At 35.3% G+C, this 27,699-nt stretch overlaps 2 protein-coding genes and 1 long non-coding RNA gene across 3 annotated transcripts; 2 read left to right on the top strand and 1 right to left on the bottom strand.

Moving 5' to 3' along the window:
- Nucleotides 1-454: 454 nt before the first annotated feature.
- On the top strand, nucleotides 455-8,037 carry ARK2 (armadillo repeat kinesin 2). The gene is made up of 19 exons (XM_068488974.2): nucleotides 455-806; nucleotides 1,003-1,103; nucleotides 1,253-1,375; nucleotides 1,469-1,654; nucleotides 1,768-1,989; nucleotides 2,140-2,293; nucleotides 2,482-2,631; nucleotides 2,842-2,930; nucleotides 3,263-3,466; nucleotides 3,708-3,827; nucleotides 4,423-4,554; nucleotides 4,659-4,790; nucleotides 5,167-5,305; nucleotides 5,406-5,498; nucleotides 6,197-6,322; nucleotides 6,467-6,592; nucleotides 6,991-7,134; nucleotides 7,259-7,387; nucleotides 7,469-8,037. The coding sequence occupies exons 1-19, from the start codon at nucleotides 635-637 to the stop codon at nucleotides 7,627-7,629; spliced, it is 2,703 nt and encodes a 900-aa protein (XP_068345075.2). The 5' UTR covers nucleotides 455-634; the 3' UTR covers nucleotides 7,630-8,037.
- Nucleotides 8,038-13,833: 5,796 nt separating this feature from the next.
- On the bottom strand, nucleotides 13,834-15,786 carry LOC137746474 (AT-hook motif nuclear-localized protein 22). Its single transcript, XM_068486492.2, has one exon. The coding sequence runs from the start codon at nucleotides 15,160-15,162 to the stop codon at nucleotides 14,212-14,214; it is 951 nt and encodes a 316-aa protein (XP_068342593.1). The 5' UTR covers nucleotides 15,163-15,786; the 3' UTR covers nucleotides 13,834-14,211.
- A 6,717-nt stretch (nucleotides 15,787-22,503) lies between these two features.
- Nucleotides 22,504-23,397, top strand: LOC148698628 (uncharacterized). Its single transcript, XR_015955779.1, has 2 exons — nucleotides 22,504-22,759; nucleotides 22,919-23,397. It is a non-coding gene; the product is annotated as an uncharacterized LOC148698628 (long non-coding RNA).
- The last annotated feature ends 4,302 nt before the right edge of the window (nucleotides 23,398-27,699 follow it).

The raw sequence follows: 27,699 nt of genomic DNA, 5'->3' as shown, positions 1-27,699 counted from the left end.
GCCCACTATTCCAGACCTAAATCTTAGCCAAAATTTGCCATAAAATCAGTTTTAATCCAAAACTAACCAAAACTAATTTTAAGCCCAAATATTGGAGCAAGTTTGGGGAGAGTTTAAAATCTAAACTTTAAGTTTTAATCCACCGATTAAATAGGTCTAAAAGAGAGTTGCATGATTCTTTTTAGGGTAGATGATCAATCACATATCTAGACACCCGAACAAGCAATGTCATAGTAATGACAAAGACGGACATTTCCATAATTTCACTTATCCTCCCTTCAAACCGAAAACAAAGTTTTTTATTTTTCGAACAAAAACAAAAAAAGCAGCGGGAACCCACCAATCTGCAACTTTCTCTGTCTTCTTATTACGAAGATTCAATGTGATCAATACATAAAATGGTACATCACGTTTTATTATGAAAATAATAGAATATATGTATTAAAACCGTCGTAATAAATTTTTTTTCCTTACACTGGCCCCGACCGGGCCCCACTGCCCACCTCTCTCCCTGCCTCTCGGTCTCCTCCAACACCCCACTTTGAAATCATCAAACACCCGGAACACCAGACACACACGCAGCAGAGCAGCACACTGAATGCGTCCGTGAAATCTCGCTGCAGTACTGTAGTCGATGTCTTCGCGAAACGGCGTCGCGCCGAGGGGTGCCGTGAAGCTGGATCGCCCGGCCAATTTCAGAACGTCGTCGTTCAAGTCCAGGCTCCCTCCTTCTCAATCTCCCGGATCCGCCGTGCGCCGGAGCAGCCCGGCGCTGTTTGGCACCGCAGCTTCAAAGGATGACGGAGGTCAGTTTTTGTTTTCCCCAAGTGGGATTCAAATTTTGGGGAAATGGAAACATTAATGCAATTAATCATTTAAATAAATGTTTGAAATTTGGATTATAAGTGGAAAAAATGGATAAATAGAATAAGAAATGCAAATCCAAATGAGGATGAAATTTTGCTTGCATGCCTGTTGATTGTGTGTTTTCGAATCGATTAGTACCCGGAAGAGTTCGAGTAGCTGTAAGATTGCGGCCCAGAAATGCGGAGGAGATGATGGCTGATGCCGATTTTGCTGACTGTGTGGAGTTGCAGCCAGAGGTAATTGCTAATATTTGTTTTTGTTGCGTTTTTCGAATTTTAATTTTGGGAATGCCGGTGATTTGTATCTTTTAAAGGTTTTATTTCTGGATTTTTGGTGTTTGTGGGGTACCTATTAGTGTTTGATATTTGTTCTACTTCAACTGCAGCTTAAAAGATTGAAACTTAGAAAGAACAATTGGGATTTGGATACGTATGAGTTTGATGACGTGCTCACGGAGTATGCATCGCAGAAACGTGTCTATGAAGTTGTTGCCAAGCCTGTCGTGGAGGTTTTGTTCTCTATTATAGTCCTTGTCGTGTTTTCCTACAATCTTTTATTGACATTGCACAACAACTGAATAGTTGTCTTTTTACCATTGTAGAGTGTTTTAGATGGTTACAATGGCACGGTTATGGCTTACGGTCAGACAGGTACAGGGAAAACATTTACTCTTGGACAGCTTGGAGAAGAAGATACATCTGAGCGTGGAATCATGGTTCGTTCAATGGAGGACATTCTGGCAGATATATCTCCCCAGACTGATTCTATCTCTGTATCGTACCTGCAGGTTGTTACCCTTATACCATTATTGGTTTGATCTTCTTAATGCTCTCTGTTTATATCTGATCGTCATTGTTCAGAAGTTTGACATTCTTACCATCTACTGATTTTTTTTTATAGCTTTATATGGAGACCCTACAGGATCTGCTTGATCCGGCAAATGATAATATTCCTATTGTGGAAGATCCAAGAACTGGAGATGTTTCAGTACCTGGGGCCACTATTGTAGAGATAAAAAATCAGCAAAGTTTTCTGGAGTTGTTAAGATGTGGGGAAGCTCACCGTATAGCTGCTAACACAAAATTGAACACTGAATCGTCTCGTAGTCATGCGATTTTGATGGTAGAATAGTTGACTGTCTAGTATCTGTTTATTTTCATTCATGTAGTTAATTTTTTTTAGTCATGATCACGTCATAGTTTCTTGTTGGTAATCAGGTTGTTTTGTTATAACATAACTGGAATCTTGATGTTTACAAGTGCCTTGGTGCAGGTACAAGTTAAGAGGTCTGTCTTAGGAAGAGAAGATGATGTTGCAAGTGAAAATGGTGACCCTACTCACTTGACCAAGCCTTTCAAGCCACTAGTCCGGAAAAGCAAACTTGTGGTGGTAGATTTGGCAGGTTCTGAACGTATACAAAAATCAGGTGTACATCCCAACTTGTGACCTTTTATCTGTTCAGTAACTGTTATAATACATGTCATCATGTCTGTGCAGATGTTCATGCATGTTTGTGTATATGTGTGTATCTCACAAGTCATTGTGTGATTTCCTTATCCATATGGAGGCCAGTCCCACTTATGTGGTGAAACTTTTGTTTTTCCTTTATGGCAGGAAGTGAGGGACATATGTTAGAGGAAGCTAAGTGTATCAATCTATCGCTTAGTGCACTAGGGAAGTGCATTAATTCTCTAGCAGAGAATAGTTCTCATGTTCCATTTCGCGATTCAAAGCTTACAAGATTGCTTAAAGATTCGTTTGGAGGTAGGCTGTTTGTCATGTCAATGCAAACTTGTGCTGAGTAGAGTACTTGATATGCTAGCCATGAGGCCCATGACTGCCATTGACATGTGAAAACTCATAATATTCGTAGCTTGGTTCATTTTCTTGTTTGTTTAGAATTATTTTCATGTTTGCTAGGCGGAATTTTGGTTTTACCATTTGTTTTGGCTTCACATTTAATTCAAATTGCAGGATCAGCGAGGACTTCATTAATTGTTACTATTGGACCTTCTCCACGTCATCGGGGAGAGACTACAAGTACCATACTATTTGGACAAAGGGTCAGTTTTTATAGTTGGAGGTCATAAAATTTGAATTAGGAAGCATCTATTATGTGTTTTGTTGTCGATATCATATGTACTTTACCAAAATCAAAGCTCATGTTATTCTACTAATTGGATAAACTCCTATAAAAGATGGGTAAATTTGAAATGCAACATCGCTATTTATGAATCATGTACTTTGTTCTCACTATCTGTCAACATCCACATTATTCCATTTAATTCATATTCTATCGATAGTAACAGTTATTCTTCAATAATGAAATTTTTTGTCAGTTAATGTTTCTTGATTACTTGGTATATGAATGGATGTGCTATTTTATTATTGGCAGGCTATGAAGGTGGAGAATATGTTGAAAATTAAGGAAGAATTTGATTACAAAAGTTTGTCAAGAAAACTTGAAGTACAAGTGGACAAGCTTATTGCAGAAAATGAAAGGCAGCATAAAAATTTTGAGGATGAAATTGAAAGAATAAACCTAGAAGCACAAAAACGTGTCTCTGATGTTGAAAGAAACTTTGCTGATGCATTAGAGGTTCGTCTGCTTTTATTTTATTGTTACAGAATGAACTTCACTTTTTTTTATGCTCTATAATTCTTTAAGTGGTCTTGATGGACTTGAAACTATTTTACTACATTTTTTTTCTTTAATTGATTCTCTTTATTACTATTTTATTACTTTTTAATACTACCATGCTTCTGACAGAGATTTGGTGATTCAGTAATCATATTGGTGCTACATTTTAAGTGTTTTTTTTTTTTTATCCTTTCTGCAGAAGGAGAGGCGAAAATGCCAAATGGATTATATGGAAGCAGTTAAGGAGCTGGAGGAGAAGTTGGTGTCAAATCAGAAGCCAGACCATGAGGGCCTGGTTGATATTAAATGTAACGGAGAGGTAGTCCATTGAATAATCATTATGTGCTACAATTGTTGTCTTGAAAGCAAGTTCTCAAGTTAATTGTTGGTTTACTAAGAGCTCACATTTGACTTAAATATCATCTTGAACTTATGTATCTTTTGCGTATCGACTTTACAATTCCCAAATAGTCATATTATCTTCTCATTGAGTGAAATTTGTAAAGTAGATTGCCCTATTATGAATGCTTTGTTGAAGTCAATTCACCAGATTTTGCATGTCATCCACCTGTAATTGTTAGAACTATTGGTTTGTCATATATCTGTAAATAACATGATACATATCACGCTTGCAACGAAATATTTGTAACTTATCAGTAGGATGTTTATAAATTTCTGGATTTCTTGAAGTTCGTCAAATTTATTTACTTAAATCTTTTAAAATTCTCTATTAAAACGTGTTTTCACCTGTTTTGTTCTCTTAAAAAAGTCTCTCTAACCAAAGGCATTTACAAAAGAAGAAAAAAAAGAAAGAGGAACTGAAAATGAAGATTTGAAGTTTGTCAAACCAAGTGCATCCTTACTTTTAGACCACCAAATACATAATATAGTTGATTTGTTTTCCTGTTATTTAGGGGTCCGGGCTTTCTCCTTCTAAGGAAGTGGCTGAGTTACAAGAGTTGCTTCAAAAAGAAATTGACCTCAGAAAGAAGGCTGAGGAGGAGCTGAAAAATCTCAAAAGCCTAGGGCTATATTCACAATCACAAGTATGACTTCTTTCGTAGATTATGTATTGCTAGCATTATTTGGCTCCTCAAAATCCCTAAGCATGGGATTGATATCAATTATGGGATTATTCTTGGTGTACTAGGCTGGTGGAGATGCGGAATTTTTAAAGGTTCATAAACTTCTGGAGGAGGAAGCTGAACATAAGAAGAAACTTGAAGAAGAAATAGTAATTTTACGCAGTCAGTTGTTGCAGTCGAATTTTGACGCTGAGCAGGTATGTAATTCATAGAAGTTAACATAAAAGTTTTTCTTCCATGCTAAAGTTATATTTGGTTTGTGAAACTGTAAATAAATGTCATAATATATTTGGTTTGTGAAACTGTAAATAAATATCATAATTACTTCGTGTACTTTCAACTCAGTGCTGAAAGTATCTGAGCCGTTTGCTTTCACAAACCTAGAAGTTGATTATTCAGTTATCTTTTGTTCATAAAAAATAAAATTGCTTTCTTGGAGTGCTTATATTTGAGAAAGCCTCAGCTGAATATGAATGAACTGTTCGCGTTGGGAATCATATAATGTAACAAGTTCAAGAATTCTTGTCCCACACGTAGGAATTTAATCATTTTTGCTTTTATTCGTATTTATAGATGAGAAGGTGTCTTGATAGAAGCGGGTCTGGAAATGGGTTTACTGCTATAGATTCTTCTGCACCTTCAGTTAGGCATTCCTATCCCAGAGACACTGGGAATGGACACAAGGCACCAGTTTCCACACTCTTTGAACAAGGTAATGATAAATATTGCATTTTAATGCATAGGCAATATTTGTTCCAACCATTTTAATCCATAGGCATCTCTCATGTTGTTTTTGTCAATCAATGCAACAGTTGGATTGCAAAAGATTTTGTCCTTACTTGAGTCGGATGATGCTAATGTTCGCATTCATGCTGTAAAAGTGGTAGCCAACTTAGCGGCTGAAGGTGTGTAGATGTATATCTGGTGCAATTTTTCTTGTGGCCAATTATTCCATGTCTTCCAATTTCATGTTTTATCTACAGCAATCTTAAGATTTTATTTATTGCAGTACACAAGTTCTTGATCTTTTTCTATTGCATTTCTCCTTTATTTTCCTGTGACCTTTTTTCATCTTGTTTATCTCTAATATATAAGTGCATTGGAATGATCAATCCAGTTGGTTGCTTTCATGTTTTCGGTTCTTTAGTTGTAAAATGCAAATACAGAAAAGTAAATTCTTACTTGATTCGGGAGATGTGAATTGTACTCCCATTTGCTAGTGGAGGAACGGCAATGGTTGATACAATTCTTGAAGATAGCCTTATCATTCTTTATTACTTATACACTAAGTTTAATAACTATTATGTTGAAGAATAGGTAATCTGTATGTGGAGTTACTGCTATTTGCTAATCCTTGGCTTTATCCAAAACCACTTTGTCTCTGAATACTGAATGCACAATTGCATTCTTAGGAGACCATTCTTTTTTTCTTTTTATGAAGCTGTATGTTCTTTCTCCAAAACCACTTTTTCTTTTTGGGCCTTGGTTTGATTGTTAAACAAAAGTAATTGAAGTTGCAGTTGTATACTGTGTATACTTTTTTTTTCGTTTTTTGAAGTTTTAACTTTCAGAGAATTGTTGTGCACTTGTATGTGAAAAGCAGAGGCAAATCAGAAAAGGATAGTTGAAGCTGGTGGTCTTACTTCCTTGCTGATGCTTCTTAGAAGCTTTGAGGACGAAACCGTTCGAAGAGTGGCAGCTGGTGCCATTGCGAATCTTGCAATGAATGGTGAGTGCTCAATGATCTATTCTTCTTTCTTAGAGTGCAAGGGCTTTTTCTGTAGTTTGAATGTTATTTCTTTTGGGTTGAGAAGTATCTGTCTGACTTTCAAAATATTGGTTTTTTTACGTTGCTTCCTCTTTGGAATTGCAGAAGCCAATCAAGAAATTATAATGCAGGAGGGTGGGATTAGTTTGTTAGCAACGACAGCCGCTGATGCTGATGATGCTCAAACCCTACGCATGGTTGCTGGAGCTATTGCTAATTTATGCGGCAATGGTATACTGCGTTGTCTTTTCTTTACTTGTTTTATTATTAGAGCCTTTGCCTTTTCTTTTGGTTATTCATTTCTTTTCTCAGATGGTCTTAAAAGAAAATGTGTATAACTATCGGTAGTAATTGAGCATAAATGGCTTCATTGGCTTATTAGTGCATAATAAAAGTCCTTTTAAAATCTTTGAAGAAGACTCCTCTTTTCTATTTAGTTCTCGGGTTTATTATATATAATTCAAACTTTTTTACACTAGTCCTTGGAAACATGTCCATTTTCCAATTCTATGCTTCAGAGGAAGGATTTTCTGTTGTTTGTTCTTAAATTTGTCTTCGTTTGCTCTGCATTTTTTACTAAATTTGAGTATTTAAATCCTGCTTTGTTATTATTTTGTTAATATCCTCAGATAAGCTACAAATGAAGCTAAGGTCTGAAGGTGGTATTAAGGCGTTGCTAGGAATTGTGAGGTGCGGGCATCCTGATGTTCTTTCCCAAGTGGCACGTGGAATTGCTAACTTTGCAAAATGTGAATCACGAGCGTGTACTCAAGGTAAGAGCCTCTGTCAGAAATATTCCATGAACAGTGGGCAATAGTTCCCTCAGTATTATGGTGGAATGTCCGATTTAAAATTTTTACGTTTTTTGTGTAATGTCAATATGCCAACCTACTATAGGGATAAAGAATGGAAGATCTTTCTTGATAGAAGATGGTGCACTTCCATGGATTGTACAAAATGCTAATGACGAGGCTGCACCAATCCGGCGCCACATCGAGCTTGCACTCTGTCACTTAGCACAACATGGTAGGTGAATTTGCCTGATCCTAGATAACATCTTTATGTCTTGGACTTTCCACTTATATATATTGGGTATTTAAATCACAGAGGTGAATGCGAAGGACATGATTAGTGGAGGTGCCCTCTGGGAGCTGGTTAGAATTTCCCGAGACTGTTCACGAGAGGACATAAGGAGTCTTGCTCATCGGACTTTGAATTCAAGCCCCACTTTCCGTGCTGAAATGCGACGGTTACGGATTGACTACTGATTAAGAAGCAGTGTGATGGGCCGCTCTGAATATATTATCTCTCCAGTCAGTGAGAGATGTGCACACAAATTCGTGATGCTTCTGTATAGCTTGGTCAAGAATTGAGTCCGACTATTGTTACGTGCTAAAAAGGGGCATGACCGGTAGAATTCCTCGCAATTTTTGTGTAAAGTAAGTGAGGTCCAGTTTACGTTCTTGTTTTATAGCTCTTCTCTTTAGCTTAGCGTCTGTTTGTAATCGGTGAAAATGAACAAATGAAGAAGGGAGAGATATGTTGCGGCTTAAGGGGGAATCGAGTCCCGTACGGTTGGATAAGGTACATAAGCTCGAAATGGCATCACGCCCTTTCGATGTTGTATCGATTTATTCGTATAACCAATGATAATCTTCATTCTTTAGTTTGTTAAACGCTAACTTGTTTAGATTATCAGCTTCTAGTTGTAAAGGTTTGTTCTTCAATGCTCTCATTGAAACCACAAAGGCACAAAGGTAGAATGTGTCGCTTCGGATGCTTCATAACACGTGGTTCCTTTCCTCTAGTCTTATAGTGCAGAATATATCTAACTACTATAAAATTAGGGTTTCTAAGGATTCTAAGTTGATGCTTTGTTTATGTGGTTCAAGTCTTGTTGAAAACTGAATTCGAATTTTACCGTTGAATTTGAATCGATTATTGCAATTGAGGAGCTCGGTCCAAAAACAGGGCTAAGAGGGGGCTACATTTACCTAGCCTGATGCTCCTTTAGCCAAATAATGGTATGGTGGGCTCCATAAAATTGTAGCTCAGCTATCGGTTGGAGATGAATTTTTGGACAAATCAGACCAATTTTTGGCTTTTGAACCTGTAGCTCTTTCCATTGGAGATGGCCCTAAGGATTCTAAGTTGATGCTTTGTTTAAGTGGTTCAAGTCTTGTTGAAAACTTGATCATCATCTGTTAGTGTATAAGTTATAGCTTTGTCTTCCTCTCTCTCTAATGTTACTATTCATGATAGAGGAACAAACCTTAAAAAAGGACATAAGCTTACTTTTCATGAGGTAAAGAAAGCAAACACAAGCCTCTGCATGACACATGGAGTAGATTGCTCTTTGGTATGTTAAAACAATACATGCCAAAGATGTTGTGGCTTATCACATAAACTCAAGAATAAATTCTTGAAGGCCCATTTGTGAATGATTTCGTTTTCTCTTTTTGCATTTGAGATGTGAGAAAAGTATATAAAAAAAATGGACGAATGAAAAAATGGGTGGTGGGAGACAGGTGACATAGGATTGGAAGAACATATTAAAAATGCGAATTCTGATGTGAAAAGTTATTTTACCATAAATAGAATTTGCGTTTTCTAAGTCCATTTTTATCGAGGATAACTTATGGAAAGAGAACAGGAAGACGAGTACAGCTCGTAGCTTTGTTGATATAAGTTGGATTTTGACATTTTAATGACGTTTAGTAGTTTAAGAACACCTTTAAGTTTTGAGGTTATTTTTGGAACTTTGTAATTTCCCGTTTCATTTTCCTTCGCAACTAGTTTACTAGGACAATTTAAACAAAATATTATGGTTGTATTTCAATCATTTTATTATCATTACAATTGAAAATCGAGTCGCTCTTAAACTTGTGGTGTTTTAGAATCTTATCTAAGGGTGTCGATTTGTGATTCCTTGAACCTATAACTTACGTTGTGTTAGTGGGAAAATATTAATAATCTCGATAATTTTTTTGAAGATCCATCTTTTTAAATTAAAATGTGAAGCATGGTGTCTGAAGATAAAAAAAAAAAATGTGAAAATTACTTGGAAACACTACTTATAAAATTAAAAAAAAAAAAAAAAGGTTTAGTGACTACTTATAATTAATGAGGGGACTTTAGCACCACTTAGGTTTAAATATGGTTTATGGTAAAAGTTGAGGACTTTAAACATCATCATCATTATTAAATAATCGGTAGCTCCTCGTAACAGATTGGAACTTGCATGTATCAATATCATTTGGTCCTCAAGAAGTGTCTATTTAGAATAAAATAACAATTCAACACAAGACCCACATTGACCGTTTATCATCATCAATTTTTGGTTGAACGTATCTATCTGTACGCACAATAGTAACTAATTACAAGATTCCAATCAAGATAAACAGTATGTGGAATATTAATGAATTTATCCCCTTTTTTTTTAATTCAAGTAAGATATTCATTGAATACGGGAGAAAACGTAACAGAGGATAAGATGCATAAACGGATCTCGATAAAAACCTTGCCAAGGTAGTTACAATTCCAATCAAGATAAACAGTATGCGGAGTATTAATGTATTTATCCAATTTTTTTTTTGAATTCAAGTACGATATTCATTGAATATGAGAGAAAATGTAACAGAGGATAAGGTGTACAAACGGGCCTCGATAAAAACCTTGCCAAGTTAGTTACAAGATTCCAATCAAGATAAACAGTATGTGGAATATTAGTGAATTTATTGTTTCTTATTATATTTTTTTTTTTTAAATTTAAGTGTGATATTCATTGAATACGGGAGAAAATTTACAAAGTATCAAGGTTCTAAAAGACGTTAGGAGCTAGTTGGGTGGCGGGTTTGGGCTTACCACCTAGGCGGATTTAAGTAAATCTATTATATTTCGTGTAAATAAGTGTCTATTTGTACTTAATATATATATATATATATATATATATATATATATAATTTCATCATGAACTACAAAATAGAATGACATATATGTTATAAAGTATTGGAACATAATGAAAACATGGGGAACAAGGATATAATGTGTGTTCATTTAAGTATGTAACAAATCTTTTACAATTTGTTGAAAAAAATAAAATGCAAAATAAAAGTTATCTATTTTTTGTCTAAGTGAGTCGCGACCTAGGCAGGTCTGGACAGGCTAGGCGGGTGCCTAGGCGGTCTAGGCGGGCACCTCAGCCGGTCTAGGCACCCTTTCTTAATTTTCAAACGCCTAGACATTAATTGGGGTAGTGGCTAGCCGCATAGCACCTAGGTGGGGATTTTTAGAACAATGGTACAAATAGAGGATAAGGTGCATAAATGGCCTCGATAAAAACTTTGACAGGGGCTTCAATCCGGTCGAAGGAAAAAAGAGTGTCCCACATCAAAAAACTTAAAGGCTAATATTTCCTCTAATAAAAAATCGAAAATTACATTAGGAGGCTCCTCAAACCAAGAAATAGGGTGATCTGAAGTTAGGCCTAATCTAGCTAGGCGATGAGCCACCTTAATTATTAGCATCCCTTCGGACGAAAGTATTCTTGCATTGCCCAACATTTTGTAGAATCCTCCGTGCATCTTCCGTGTATTCTCCGTATCATTTCCTTGGTTTACTAAAATTCTTAAGTTGCCGATTTGTTTTAAGAGTTTTTACGTCTCACATGATGACGCAGCACTGGAAACATTAATTTTTATAGATCATCTGTCTCTTTTAGCACTGTCTAGTCTGTCTTGCAAAACATATGATTATTGTTCGTATTTTTATATCTTTGTTTACAAGTACTCTCCTCCTTGAGTTATATATGTTCTTCATTTTTGTGAATCTTATTTTTGCCCCTTTCATAAAAGAAATATGCCGAATGAGCTAGCAGCAGCAGCCTTGATTATCATAAGCTCATTAATATTATTAAAAAAACGAGCACAATATTCTTTAATAGCATGGGCATGAATTTTTTATGTTTGCATTAATCCAATCGTGATGGTCAGTTGGTAGTTCAGAATCAAAGATATAGTGCCTAAAATTACACTGAGTTCAATTAGGAGATGTTATTTTTCATCCACGTACAAACAACGTCCAAGACATACAACCATTTCCTCTTTAAATTAAGTTTCCTACAAGAGGATATCTCCATCTCTTGTATTGAGTAGCCCGTAGGCTTGCTTGTTTTGCCCTCCATTCCGGAGGTGATTGTACTTGGTTGGGTTGATGAAACTCCCTCTTTGATTTGTGATTTTGTTAAAGAGGATATCTCCATCTCTTGTACCGAGTAGTCTTTTTCTGGCTTTGAATGGAATATGTCTTTTATCAAAAAATTGTTTCCTAAGATAGCATATATATTAAATCTTTAGCTTCCCCTTGATCTAAGTTGAAGAGAAAATGGCATGCCTGTGTTGCCTAATTAACCAGATACTTGTTAGGAAACCCTAAAAGGTAAAAGCTTATAGGAGATCGATCGATCCAGAAATTATATCAAACGGAATGGAATAGAAACAGGATTAAGCTAATGCACGTATGATATACAAAGAGTCTCTTCTGATGTTGGAGGAGAAGAAGGTGAAAGCCTGCCATTTTTGTACGTAGTCATGATCAGATTGTATTTCAAAGAATGATCAAGTGATGCTCATCATAATGAAGTGGAAGGGATATATACACACACACATGTATGTATATGAGTGGTACTATCCACATACTCCTTTACTTCCGTACATACATCTCAATTTTAGGCCGTCAGATTGAATGAATTGGAAAAGATTAACTAACAAAAATTAGCAAGATGTTTGTGTGTGGATAAAAAGAGGTGATGGATGGCTCTACCCATGTACACACACACATGAATTTGAATTGTTCCAAGCGTAGTAGGCATGCATGGTCCAGCTAATAATCACCCCTCAAATTGTACATGTACTAGGGTAAGAATCATTCATATAAATAGATAAACTTCCCGCACGAATGCGAATTAAAATACATGCTATATATATATATATATATATATATATATATTTATTTACTTATAGCTTAGGCTTTTGTGTTGGTATATGCAGTTATAACAATTTTAATATTCGTTGTGCGTACTATATATATATATATTTGCGTGTACTATTTATAAGGGATTTCTGATATTATATATTATATGCAATTTCTTGGCATATATAAGATTTGAATACTGATTGTGCACAATCTATATGAGTTGTGTGTGGAATATTATGTAAACACTGATTCCACTTTCGAAGAATCTAAGGTTTATAAATATATATAGGTCATAGGTCATATATTTATGAGTTGCACCTTGAAGAAGTTACCTTCCTCATAGAGTTTCTTTTGGGGCATAAAATCAAAACCAGGTTTCTTCCGAAAATCGTCATCAAGAAGAGGGAGAAAAGAAAGGGCAATCAATTAAGCAATATAAGGGGAGGAAAAATATAAGCAGTTGAAGTGAATTAATAAGGGAGAGACAATCTTCATTCTACAAAAATTAGTGAACGGAATGCTATATATATATATATATATATATATACATATATATATATATATATATAGGGAATTGTTATTGGCACTCAAAAAATCTCATTCTAAACTCCTTACAAATGTATTTTTCTTTCCTAATATAGAAAATTTGAAGTGTAGAATGAGATTTTTGGAGTGCTAATAAAAATTATATATATATATATATATAGAGCAAATAAATAAGGGAGACGTAATTACCTGGTAAATATATAATGTCGACGAAGAAAATGAGACTTGATATCTCTCATCGATGAAGTGCAGAATGGGCCAAGGCAAACGTATTACAATCCAAATAGAGAAGCACAGAGCTAGCTAGGGTTTCGAGGAGCATCCATATTTGATCAGAAAATCAAGCAGAAAACTACAGTTTTTATTTTAAAATTTAATCTCTTAGCTGCTTGATTCGCTCCATTACTGTACTTCTGTGGAGCCAATGTGAGAGAGAGAGAGAGAGAGAGAGAGAGCGAGAGTTTAACGCTTGGTGGAGTTGAGGTCGGTTTGTTCTGGTTGTTGCCTCGAAAAAGAACTTTTACAGAGCGACCCAGTATCCAATGTCCTGCTCGATCGACCACCTCCATAACAAAACCCTAGCTGCTGCTAGGCTAAATAACTCAGTTAGAGATTCTGAGAGAGAAAACAAAAACCCTAAGGCCTTCATTCTATTGAGGAAATTAAAGGACGCTTTCACTAACCTTGAACAGTCACGAACTTAAAAGTTACTGTTACAACAAACCACTTTAACTTCCACATGCAACAACATCAGTCACTTCTTCAGACAATAACAATGAAGAGAAGAAGAAGAAGAAGAAGAAGAAGAAAATCTGAAGGTGGGTCGTGTAATGATGATTGTTAAAAGTGAAAAAACGGAAACTGTGTATTGTACTATACGAGAACTGTGAAAACCATCCAATAAAGAACTGTAAAAAAAAAAAAAAAAAAAAAGAAAAAAAGCATAGGTGAAATAACTAGAATGCCAACCTTTTTCATAACATATTTGCTGCTGCTTCATCTCTAAGCTATACAGCTACAATCGCTTGCGGTGAACTGAAAGAAACTAATATTCCACTGGTAAAAGTAAACCAAACCCCCACCAAAATACATGGTTTTTGTACATCCAATTCTCAAGCCAAACACCTATTGACGATGAATTAATACCATGATCAACTAATCAACATCTTTGATTAACTATTTAATTAAACACCACCTAAATTTTATAAAAGAAGAAAAATGAGCAAAAGCTGTTTAATTTGAAGAGGTAGAAAAAGGGATCCATCCATCTGAAGATTGACAAAAATTAAAACACAAGTGAGCTTCTTTTTTTCTTGCTATTGATTACTCAATCAATAAGGAGGGCGTGCCGTGCCCCAATATGCATCAGCAGGCAATTGGTTTAGCAGACTTTGTGGCATCCCATGAAAAAGCGATGGTGCATTAGGATCTTGCAGTAGTTGCTGTTGTTGTTGTTGCTGCTGTTGCTGCTGAAGTGACTGCTGCTGATGTTCTTGCCCGCCAATCCCTGGGGAACCGAGGGACCCTCCGCTTCCTTGTACTTGCCCCGCCACGGCGGGCTCCTCTTCTTCCTCCAGGGGTAGCCTCTCGTAAGCCGCATTCCCAAAGGACGCGGCCATGATAACAACCGGCCCCGAGGCCAAGAGTGGACCCACCACACCACCGCCAACGACTTGGCCCTGTCCGCCGGCCAGGTATATGGTCAAGCATGATGCGGCAGGCGGGGCAGGGGGCGGCAAGAAGGACCCTGAAAGGGACAGAATTTCAAACCTGCCGTGTAGAGTGACCACGGCTCCCGGAGAGGCCGGCTGCCTTAGAGTGACATTAGTGACGGTTCCGCTGCCGCTGAGAATGCAAACCCCTCTTTGTCTACGCCTTGCGAAAGTGGAGACACTTTCCATGATGTCGCAGCCGTTGGCTACTTCCATAACGTGGGATCGCAGCGCATTGGCGCTGTCCCGGGTTATGATGATGGGGGGCTTGGCCTTATTCTTGGAGCCGGCGGGACGGCCGCGCGGCCGTCTTGTGATCTCGGCCTCTCCGGCACTGGTGGACCCCAGTTGATCTTTTCCCTCCAGAGAGGTGGTGCCACCCGCGGAGTTCTCGTCTCCGCCACCGCGATCGCGCTTGATTCCGCGGCTGTTTTGTTCGTCCTCGGAATTTTGGTGGTTGAGGTGGTGGGGGTGGAGGTGTTGTTGGAATTGGTGGTGAGGATGTAAGTGAAGATCTCTTGAAAGAAAAGGAGGTGGGATTGGACGACCATGTGCTGCAACTGGATCCATATCTTCTTCTATCCTTCTCAAACCTAGCTAATTAATTTTAGCTCAAGCAGCTAAAGCTTTCTCTCTCTTAACAAATTTGAGAATTGAGAGAGAGAGAGACTTCTTCTTCTTCTTATTCTTCTTCGATCTGTTTCTTTTTTCTTTGAGAATGAAAAGGGAAAGGGTTTTGTTACCAGAAAATAAAAAAGGGAAAGGGTTCTAAATTTTAGGGCAAATAATTACCCACCAAGTACTTAGCTGAAAGAGCTGAAGAAATATCATCAAACCACCTTTCTTCTTCCTTCTAGTTACTTGTTCTTCTCATGCATCATCAGCTCATCTTCTCATCATGTGAAGCCAATTGAAAGTAGTTGGTTTTGATTCAGAGTTTGGGAGAAATTAACAAAGAAATTGAAAGAGAACAAGTGAGAGAGTTGGAAGAACTATTTAGATTGGAATTTGGGCTTTTGCTTTTGATCGAGATGACTTTTGAGACCTTAGAGAGAGAGAGAGAGAGCGAGAGAGAAAGAGATTATTGAGTTGTTTGGCCTTGGGCATGTTGTTTTTGTTGATGATGGCAGTGCCTTTGCCTTGCTGGCTTAAATTGTTTTAGGGTTAGGTCAGAGGAATTGAACCGGATCGATGATGTGGTATCATGATCGGTTGATGGATGGCTTTGATTGAATTCATATTTTCTGATAGGTTTTGGTTCCTCCTCTTGGTTTTTTGGTAAGACAGCGTGCGCCTGGGCGGGTGTGGGTCCTACCTTCGTCCCTCTCTCTCTCTCTCTCTCTCTCTCTCTCATTCTCTACCTTTCTAATCTCTCTATCATTTCATGTCTTTCTATTTGAACGGTCACGGTTAAACCACGTTACTATCTTATATTGATTTTTTTTATAGAGATAATAAGACAAAAAATAATATGTGAGAGGAGAGATCGAAAGGAGATGAGAATAGAAGGGTAAATAATTCTCTACCCTCTCTCTCTCTCCCCTTTGTCTCGTACTCTCCCTCCCTCGGGGGCCCAACGCCGGGGAACCCCATGCACCCTTTAGCTCCTCATTTTTATGTCTCTTATTTTGTTTCTTCTGAGCTACAAATGAGATGGGAGTCATGAGACTATCACTAATTAATTAGTTAACTATGAGCCCATAGTCTAATCTTCCAGTGATCTCAACTGATCAATAAATACTTATTACGTATTTAAAAAGTAAATCATTTGTTTATTATTTGTTTACCAAGTGATGAATTCGTAATTAGAGTATCTCTCCTTCAGCTGAGTTGTAAACTTATAACATCAGTTTAATTAGTAATTAGTAATTCAAGAAATTTTGTAGCATTGTTTTCTTTGTTCATTCAAACCTAGATTTTTTAGACGTTAGTTTAGTTAATTTGACTCGAGAAGTTTGCTTTTCTCCGTACTCAAGTTTAACTTTTTTATTTTTGAGTTTAAATGAATTTAGTGTAGATAATTATATTGTTTGCTCAAAGAAAAAAAAGATAGAACCTTGATTTACTGCTTCCTAATATCATATAATTTTCTTCTTCAAAAATTAATTTTTTTTTAATTATAAGAAGCTTGTAATTAAAAATGAAAATACAATAACCCTTTTTTCCCTCATAAATTTGTTGTATCTTAATTTTCATGTGGCTTTAATTAATGTTCTTTCTTCAAATCATATAAAGAACTTAGAGAAGAAGGCATTGCTTTTTGCAGAACTACAAATTTATGAAAACTTAAGGTATCATCATGCAACGTGCATCATGTGCATATATATGCCTTAGTTTCAGCTTAAATACTGAAATCATTTTGAAAAACCATATAACCTTTAAGACATGTCGTCCATCCTAAAAAGTTACACATATTAACCACAAGAAGCTAGCGCCAATTTCAGTAATAACCCTCCGCCAAAATTGCATCAAATTACTTTTCTAAATATCCTAATGGTGGCCAATCATCAATAAAGTTAGATAGTTTCAACACGGTGATTAATAAGTCAAAACTTGCATGCATAATATCATAAGTAAATTGAAAAGAAACTACATATTCTTGCTAAGGCTCGTGGCCTCGCCCTAGCAAACGAAACTAGTTACTAACAATCATAAAATAAAATATTATTAAAAACATGGATAGAAAACACCTTAAAAATAAACTTGAATCTTCCAAAGCTCCCTAAGTAGTGCGTGCGTTCTCTAAATTGATGCGTTCTCCATCGTTCCTAATGGCTAAAAAGTTTTATTTATACTACTATAAAATAAAATCCTTACTAGAAAAGTTATTCTAAAAACTAGGAAACACAATAGAATAAGATAACTAGGAAATAAAAGGTTTCCTATTTAAACCAAAATTTGGACTTCTCAGAAAATCACACTTTTGACCGACCAATTCAATTCCGATTTGGTCCCAAAAGGTCTCTTTTGAAAGCTGAAGAAGTCGACAAATCCTCAGAATGAATCTTCCTCAAAATATGTCATCTTGACCTTCAAAATACCCAAAACGTTCAGAAACGTCAATCTGGGAAAGCTACTCATTGAGCCTTAATTTCATCATCACGGTCAAACGACTTGGTAGAAAAATCTGAAACTTTGACATAATCATCTTGAAAGACTCACAAGCATCCTCCAATTAGAATCACCCCAAAATTCATCCGTTTGATCACTTTTTTCTCCAGACGAAGTCGAATGTCCTACATTGAAAATATATAACAAAGTATCAAAATTCTACCAAAATAAAGGATAAAGTGAATAGTACCATGATTGACTTTTAGTGTAAAAATGTGGTTTTTCGTTAAAGTGAACAGTACCATAAGCTTTTCGTTAAAATTCCCTAAATTATAACTAAAAATAAGATAAAATATATGGTATAATATGGACTCATCAAATACGAAGAATTAAACTCATATTACTGCACAGCTATAAGCTTTTCGTGTATAATTGGGTCTTACAAACTGAAGATAACAGACATATCTTTCTGCTTAGTGCAGTCTGCAATCTGCATGCCTTCGCTATTATATATATATATCACCCTCACTGATCGATGCAGAAATTAATTAATACGGATCAGAAACACATGTCCTATACTATACAAATTAACTAGCTTTCTTATATGAGTTCTTGCCTTTGTAGCCGTCAACCAAAATTTCTACATATTTTGAGCTTTTGAAGCTTAGCTAGCTAAACTTTGAGAAAAGACTTCATGGCATAAATTCTTTTATACTTATCTATCTTATTCCGTGAATCTAAGTATCAATCTCATACAGAAAAAAAAAAAAAAAAAACGTTACATGTGTTTATAAGTAATTTAGATATTTTATGTATTGCCAATTGATTTTATGGTAGAACCTTAATTTTCTTTATGATATCAGATCGGGTTGTCCTATGTGTGAAGTTCAACAACCACACGTGTTTCACATCATCTAATTTATGTTGTTTATGTATTTGGCTTAAAAATTCGTCACATGTAATGGGCGTGTGAGGATGTGTAGGTAAAGAGTCTCACATCAGTTAAAAGAGAAACCTTGCATGACTTATAAGAGGTTGGGTTATTCTTCATATTACCAAGTGTTTTATGGTAGAACTTCAACTTTTTTCATGATATCAGAGCACGCTGTCCTGCATGTGAAACTCAACAGCCACATGTGCTCCACGTCACCTCATTTACGTCACACGTGAGGGAGCGTGTTGAGAGGGAATCCTACATCCAAGAAATAAGGGACTTTACATGTCCTTATAAGTAAATTGACTATCCATCATATTACTAATTAATTTTATAGTAAAACCTCATTTCTCTTCACTAAATAGATGTAACTAAACCTAACTTAGTCATGGAAGTTTCAAAAGTTTTTCTCAACTAAAAACATCCTTCATAACACAAATTTTCTTGTATTTATCTCTCTTATTCCATCAGGACAGACGTAAAGTAAAAAACTTTCGTTTTCCGGAGTATATGTAAGTAACAAAACGCAGCAAAAACCCAAGAGTTTACACGAACCCTTTGCACTAGCAGCTGCAGGCAGCAGTTCCATAATTTTTTAGTCAGAATATGGAAAACTAGGGGAGCACTGCATCTGCATGTGAGTCTGTGAGCCCGTAATTTCACTGGAAGAAGTAGGGGTGGAGTTGTCATTTCAGAGAGGTCTCGTGGGAAACTGGAGTGGGGCCGACGGAGGGCAGTTGGAACTTGGGGGTCAGCCGTGGGGTGGAGTCAGTGCGTGTCTTGAGGGCGACTACTCTCGTTCTTTTCAAGTTTGTGGGGGTGCACCGGCCGTTCGCTTGCTTTCTCTTGCATTTACTTTCTGATTTGTGTGACGTGGCTCTTTCCCGCTTACTTTCTGATTTGTATCTGCTAATGTTAATGAGATTTAAGTAAAACTCATTGTTTGTGGGATTGAAAAGATTAAAAGATAAATTATACTCCCTACCCTGTAAAAAAAATTAAAAATGAATAGAAATCATGTTTTCTTTTCATAAAAAATATAAACATATATACACATACATACATAACATTCACCACAATTAACGAAAACATTATTGTACCATAAAATATTTGAAAGATTCTTCAAGCAAGAGAAAAATAATCTAAACTTTAGACCTGCATGTTGAATTATTCTTTTATAGGTATAGAGTCAATCATTTTTTTTCCTCCAATGCACAGAGACTCAAACCCCAACTTTACAAATTGTTTAACTTTCGTTTATCTTTATTTTTTTTATTGACAAGATTTGAGCTAGTTTTTGTATAATCAAATTATTTTTTTTAATGAATATTTGGCCTAAAAGAGTTCAATTTTTTTGTTAGTTCTCTTTTCCTATTGTGGTCTGCGCCACACGGGATCACCAGTTCATGAAGTTCTACTTGCAAAGCTCACGAGGCTCTGGACAAAAACATCTGGAGACGTTCTCAATCTCTATGAATCAACCCAACTACTTTTCAGCATAAATCCAATTGCTCTTTAGCAAAACCTCTAGCTCTTTAGCTACAATTTCAAAGCCTTCGTTCGAAGCAAACATTGCCTATAATCCTTGTGATCTAAGATTTTTACAACTCTGCCACCATATGGTTTGATTCTGTTGACGTGCAATTTCAGCCACCTTGATTTCCTCTATGAGGCACATGTTTTCTATTAAGTCCAGTTCGAACTCAGTGGTTTGGTGGACTCTTCTAGCATTTCCTCGCCCTTCATGACCTGAACCTTGCTTGCTTTCTTTACATTTTCAGTCTATTTACATTTTAAGTCATGTAGTTTGACTCATCAATAGATTTACTTTTGTAAACGTCTTTCATCTCAACTTCATCATGAAATGTAACATTTTTTTCTCATTTTAGTTCTCTTTCATTTACTTTTTAGGCAAATACACACAAACTTATATTGGATTTTAAGTCATCGTCCACTCAAGGCACATAAAAAACTTAACCGAACCACTGTCCCCTTGGTGCAACGGGTTCAAAAACTAAACCTCCCTTCTTCGGTCCAAACCAAGATGGTGCAATACATATGACTACTTGTGAAGTAACATGACAAAAAAAAAAACACTTGAGACAAATAGGTGTTGAACCCAGTCGAAACTCTGTTTGAATTTTGACATCAACAACAACAATAGGAAAAACGTGTTGAACCCAATTTTTGGCATTCATGCATATCTCAATGGACTGTAACCTTAAATGTTTGTTAACTACATTACATGTGTTGAATTTGTAATTTTGTAAAAAGTCCAAATCCTCATTTGTCAACTAAGTGATTTATTAAGACTTGCAAATCAATTTGCCATTAGTGGAATCGATAGATGAACACAAAACAACCAACAGTTGATGAAGAAAATGGATAAGAAAGGCTAGTAATGAACCGTTGAATATGTTGGCAAGTTGCGAGGGTCTCACTAACTTACGTAAGCATCCAACTCACGCGCACGTGCATGTTCAAAGTCTCGCTTGCTTGAACTTCAAATTCTCTCCCTGAAAACAAGGGAACTAATTAACCCTTCCAACCAAAGTCATGTCCCATTGCTTCATGCTTCTCGACATCTATACAAAAAGTACAACTCATGCAAATAAGTTTCCCTTTTTTTTTTTTTTTTTTTTTTTTTTTTTCTTGTGTTTAATTAAGTTTTCAAAATTAATAATTTTTTTTATTGCAAGCAACGTAACATTAAGAAAAACGGGAAAGTGAATTCAAGTACACAAAAAAGAAGAAGAGAAAAATCCTAATCACCAAGGCAATACAACACTTGCTGACAACTAATATTTTGGATGAAAAAATTAGCAATAATTAACTAGAATCGATTAGTGAGTAGCATTTAATGGAAGCGATGTCATTTGGACTGAGCTCATTGTTGATGATCACAAAAGTGTGGAAAGCCATATATAGATTATAAGGGGTTTTATTATATAAATATTTAAAAACAAAATGTATGTGTTTTGATTTTTGGTGAGAAATAATTCTGTTCGACTAATGAATAATGACTCATATATGTTATGGCTGCAGTAGTATACCAAATATAAGAAGGGGAGATTCGAACATAAATGATATGGAGACAGTTTGACTTCATTGCCCATGGTACTTGGTGTAGGTTGAAAGGCAAACCACAGCGTGTGGGCGTGAACGAGAGAGAGAGAGAGAGAGAGAGAGAGGGGTGGTGGTGACTGCTGACAGTGACAGAGTGATGGCCGAGCGAGGCAACCAAGAGGGCGGCCTTTCTGTGTGCTGAGAGGTCGAATGGAAAGAAGGCTCTTTGTTTTGTTGGGTTTTACGATACGGTTATTGGTTTTCTTTGTCTTGCATGGTTTGAGAGAGGGATATAAGAATTTTTTTTTTATATCCGAAATATAAAATAGTATATCAAGTGTTCTTGTAAATGTTAATGTTGATATGTATTATTCTAGAGTATATTTGGTAATATTTCTTCACTTATTTAATAACAGTTTTGATTGTTTTGTGTTTCAAAAACACTGATGGCGGGTTTACTAATCCGTAATCAAATTGAGAGGAATTGAATTGACGAGGAATTGAATTGAGGAGGAATAGAAATGAGGTGGAATCAGAATCAGATTCCTTTTGAAGTTGTTTACTAAAACTGTCTGGAATCGGAGTAGGAATGACATTGATACATATAACTGTTTACTAATTCACATGAATCGGAATGAAAACTATTATGATTACTAAAATAACCCTAGTTTAATTAATCTATTTTATATACTAATTATTTTTAGTAAATATTTTATTCTTTTTTTTTTTTTTTTTTTTTTTTTTTTAAGAAGAGAGAACCATTATTATTTTTTATTTTTTTAGTAAAACTTTTATTATTTTATTATTTGGATTTTTTAGTGGAATTCTCGTGCTTATCTACTAACCTAGAACACATTGTCCTCATCCAAATTGGCATTATCTAGAACCCGCAACCCCGAGAGTTCACCTCCTACCGCTTCTTCTTCGGAGAGATCACCTCCTATCGCGGAATTCTCGTGCTCATAGCCTCATCCTGGCGGAGAGATCACCTCCTACCACTTCTTCTTTGACGACGTGTGGGCGTCAGAGCCTGTGCCTCAGTGTGGGACTCCGCAACCCTGAGCTCCAATTCGGGTCTTTCTCACCTGAACCCACTCCTCTCCCTCGGCCTCTCTGGTACCACTCTCTTCTCCGTCACTTCTGTTTCCTTTTGTTGCCGAATTTTCTATTATTATCAATGGTGGCAACTGGGTTCGGATTTTCTGAAGATTTGATTTTTGCTTTGGGTATGCTTGCCATTTTTTGGTTGATTTTGTTGTGCCGAATCCTATGGAGGAGCACGTGGAGGATTTTGAGGTGGTGGAGCGAGAGGAGGCGGCGGAGCAGCAAAGAGCTGCTGGAGAGTATGGCGGAGGACAACGAGAAGATGGAAAGGAGTACTGAAGGTGTAGGGCATTTTGGGAAGGAAAATTTGATTCCGGATGGAGCCTTCTCCCCGGAATCCAAATACTACCTTCTTCTAGGTAATCCAATTCCGACAATATCAGGAGATGAATTCCTGATTTTACGTGGGACCCGTATAACTGTTCATTTCGCTTAAGTTAGTAAATGGAGGAATAATCAGGAATGGGGAATGATTCCCATTCCGCCACATCCTTTCCCCATATGTAAACACGCCATGAAAATTTTATCGACGAAAAGAGAGGAGTAAGTAGACATGCACCAGAGACTGAAGTATGGGGTGTCACTGTCTCCCATAAATCAAAATCCCCTATTGATTCACACAATTTAAAGAAACAATTTTGATATCAAAATGTAGTGTATCTTTCTTATATTCGGTATTACAATGTATATCTTTGTGTAAAAGAATAATAGGTTCATAATTGTTTAGGAAAATACACATAAAATTGTAAGAGCATTACCAAAATAACAGAGATAACAAAGCAATAATCACTAGTAAATGGTGGATCTTACTAGTTACTATTGAAGTATCTAGCAATGATGAGATTCAAAGTTTGTTAATATACTATTGAGATTGAAATATATCATATACTTACCTCAGAAAATTGAAACAAAATTAGCAAAATAAGGCGCTCGGAAATGTATGAACTGAAACAAAGTTTGGTGAGGTGCATGTCCTCAGACAATTCCTTTCTACTGGTTTATTGTTAGAGGCTAATTAACTGGTGAGACCTCTTAGGAGAATTCATCGTCTAACCAAAACTTGTAGCTAAATACTATTTTAACGCTGCAAGGATTTTTTTTGGTATTTTCACAACTTTTGTCATGACTGTTAGGGTGTTAGTTTTTTTTTGGGTCATAAATGGAGGTTTGTAAAACGTCAAGGGGTATTTGTCATTTTCAAACCTAAGGGGGTTTTGTGAAAACATAAAAAGCCTCAAAGAATATACGTGCAACTAACCCCAGTGACAAAAAATAAAAAATGTAGCTTATATATTAAGCATTACTATGTTATCAGTATTACACCAAAAAGTGATATTTTGCCACTATTTTTAATGTAATATATCGAGTATCGACAAGAAGTTAAATTCATTCAACTTACCACGAGACTACTCTTCCATAGTTGTGCTTTGACTTTTTTTTGTCGAAACATAGTCGATTTAATTATTTGAACTCACAAGACCTTACACGGAGTGTTCCGATTTCGGATTTTGGCATTGTAAATAGATATGACATTAATTGTTACATTTGGGGCAGGAGCATGACAATTCCTTTTAATATTATTCATGATATAAAATAATAAGAAAAAACAATATATCTAACTTAAGACTCCCTTGCATTTTCATTTTATTATGAATGAGATTTTTGTATAGAGGTTAATTTGCACTTTCATCTTATAATTCTCTCTATACTCTACCAAACCATTTCCTTCTTATAATTTCTTCAACTCAAGGCCGTCAAAATTTTAGGACCCGTTTGGTATCCTATTAAAAAAAATTTCTCCTTTTTAAAAATATTTCTTAAGACCATTTCTTAGGAACAATTTTTAATAAGACTCAAAAATTTGTTTGGTATAAAATTCAAATTGTTTTTGTATTCACTATTAAAAAAAGAAAAAAAAAATGCAACCATCAACTTATTGGTGGAGCTGACAGAGGTAAGAGAGGATCTAGCATGAGAGTAGGAAAAGAGGAGAGAGATATCAAAAGATAGGAGAGAGAGAGAGGATCTGGCATTAGGGTCAAGAGAAATGAGAGAGAGAGAGAGAGAGAGAGAGAGAGAGAGAGAGAGAGAGAGAGAGAGAGAGTGTTGAGTTTGAAAACTCTAAAAACTGACTATTTGTGTTTCAATATATAGAGTAAATTGTAGTAATGGTCACTCAACTTTAATCAAATTGGAATAATGGTCCCTCAACTAAAAATCTATTACCATTGGTCTCTCAACTCATCAAAATATGTAGCTATGGTAATTTTCGTCAATTTCGTCAAAATTTTTTCAAAATGGGTTATGTTGAAAGGACCATTGATACAATTGGGGTTTCTCAACTCATCAAAACCTGTAGCTATGGTCTTTTTCGTCAACTTCGTCAGAAAATTTTGTCAAAATGGGTTATGTTGGAAGAACCATAGCTACAATTGGGTTAAAGTTGACGGGTCATTGCTCCATCTGGATTAAAGTTGAGGGACCAATGGTAATGAATTTTTAGTTGAGGAACCATAGCTACACATTTTGATGAGTTGAGAGACCAATGGTAATGGATTTTTAGTTAAAGGACCATGGCTCCAATTGAGTTAAAGTTAAGGGATCATTGCTACAATTTACTCCAATATATAAGCTATTTTTTTCGAGTTGGTTTTGATTTTTTCTGAAAGTAGTCCTACTAAACAAAGATTCTTGGCTTGAAACTCAAAAATTGTTTTTGTGTCAAATAAATTGAATAGAAAACTTCATTTTAATCCTTGATAAAGATGACTTTTAGATTAAAATCAAGAGTAAGATCAAAAATTTAATTTTAGTCCCTTGATACATTAATAACCTCATTTATTAATTATATTTTGTATTTTTTTTTAAATTATTTCTCTTTTTCTTCTTAATTTTTAATGTATTAATTTTATTTTATTATAATTTTCATTTCATTTATCGTAATATATTTTGTTGTAAACATTTAGATAAACTAATTTTTGTTATACAATATATTTCGATGTACTTTGTCTTCTTCATTTAGGTACATTAAATTCATTATAATAGATTTAGGTGTATACACTTGAGTACACATATTTCGGTACATACATTTCAATACAAACATTTAGGTACATTAATTCAATATAATACATTTCGGTGCATACATTTTGGTATACACATTTAGGTACATTAATTTAATATAATACATTTTGGTGTGTATATTTCTATACATACATTTCGGGTACTAACATTTATATACATTAATTCAATATAATACATTTCGGTACATACATTTATGTACATTAATTGAGTCTTTCAAGTTTGAAGAATATTAAATAAAATTAATAAATTAAAAAACTCTTTTTTGGTCAAAAAATAAATTAAATTTTATATATTAATAAATTTAAATATTTAATGGGAGACATCAAATAAAATGCTCATTAATTATTTTGAATTAAGGACGGATCTAGGGATTATAATTAATATGTAATCTAACACAAGGTTTATTTTAAATTTCAATCTTTTTGAAAGATTAAGGTTAAAAAACCCCTAAATTGAATTCAAGTTGAAAACCAAACATATCCTTAAATTTTTTCACAATCCTAATTACTTAAAGTTGAAACATATGACACTCATGAATCCATAACTTGTTAAACAAAAATCAATAGACTTTACGTGTGTGTATACAAGCTGTCATTCTAACACTAAATAAGATTATAAGTTATAAATTATATCAACGCCCAAGCTGGTTCTCCTTGTTGACAGAGAGAAAAAGAAAGAGACAGATCAGAAAATAAACAGAGAAAATAAGGTTTCTTTGGCCAAAGGAAAATCTAAATGGGTCTCCCCTGTAATAAAAAATTTGGCCAAGCGCCCTCTCTCTCTTTCTCTAAGAAGAAAGCAAAGGACCACCTTAATATTAGAAAATACCTATTTGATAAATTGCCTTCCAAATTTGTATAGAGCTGCTAAATTTTTCTCTAAATTTTAATTTAGCTAATTTACCTCTTGAATTTATAAATAGCCAATTTTCTCTCGGTGTTAAATTTTGAAAATTTTCATCCAATTTTCTATCCATGTTGGTCATATTGAACGACAATATCTTGGAGTATCATTGAAGATTGCTTGTCTTCCTTAGTTATAGGAATAAATTGATCCGTGTAAATCATGTATTGATATTTATAGTTGACTTCCTAGAATAGCCTCATATATTATTGTATAAATCTTGTACTCCAGGTAAAGCAGAATTCGAATGAAATAAAACTACCATTATTATCTTCCTTGCTTATCCTAAACCCTAGAGATCCGAAACCCTAGCAGCTTTATTTTTTTAACATGGTATCAGAGCACTGTTTTTGGTGACTCTGAATACCCAAAGCTTCCGCACCTTAAACAAACAGTACTATCATCATGAGTGAATCAGTAGCCAATCCAAAACCAACTGAGATGGCTATAGCAATCGTACATTAGATGTATTTCGTTGTCAACTTTTCTTGATCCATGCATGGTACACACACACACACACACACACATATATATCCTTAATAACAGTACTTATTTTGTTGTTTTATTGTATAATGATTTTTAAGGAATTGTGTCATAATATAGCCAAGAGTAGTTGGTGCAAGACCAAGATTCTAGGGTTCATACGTGAAGGGCAACCAAGTCCAAAAGTAGCGTTCCGTTCACGGGGTTGATTGAAACAAAATTTCAATCACAAAATTAAGAAATGATTTTTTTTTGTTGAATTTAGTGACCATATGAGATGAAGTTTTAAGTCTTCAAGAAAGAAATAGTCTTCCCTTTAAGAGGGTAAAGTAGAAGAAATGGAAGAAATGATGCTATGCTTTATGTCATTATTTAAGTTGATGAATATTTAAAAAAAAAAGTATTTTCTTCGCTTATTTAATAATATATGATATATCATCCCATGTAATAGATACAATGAAAAATCTTTCGAAGAAATGAATGTA

This window comes from Pyrus communis, chromosome 2 (assembly GCF_041283825.1).
Source record: "Pyrus communis isolate YQ-2024b chromosome 2, ASM4128382v1, whole genome shotgun sequence".
Taxonomy (NCBI): domain Eukaryota; kingdom Viridiplantae; phylum Streptophyta; class Magnoliopsida; order Rosales; family Rosaceae; genus Pyrus; species Pyrus communis.
The sequence above is the reverse complement of the archived record's forward strand: the minus strand, read 5'-3'. Positions and strand labels throughout refer to the sequence as shown.

Coding starts and splice junctions, on each gene's coding strand:
- ARK2 (XM_068488974.2), top strand. CDS start 635: ATGTCTTCGCGAAACGGCGTCGCGCCGAGGGGTGCCGTGAAGCTGGAT. Junction 4,791..5,166: donor CGAATTTTGACGCTGAGCAG/GTATGTAATTCA, acceptor TCGTATTTATAG/ATGAGAAGGTGTCTTGATAG. Junction 5,306..5,405: donor TTCCACACTCTTTGAACAAG/GTAATGATAAAT, acceptor TCAATGCAACAG/TTGGATTGCAAAAGATTTTG.
- LOC137746474 (XM_068486492.2), bottom strand. CDS start 15,162: ATGGATCCAGTTGCAGCACATGGTCGTCCAATCCCACCTCCTTTTCTT.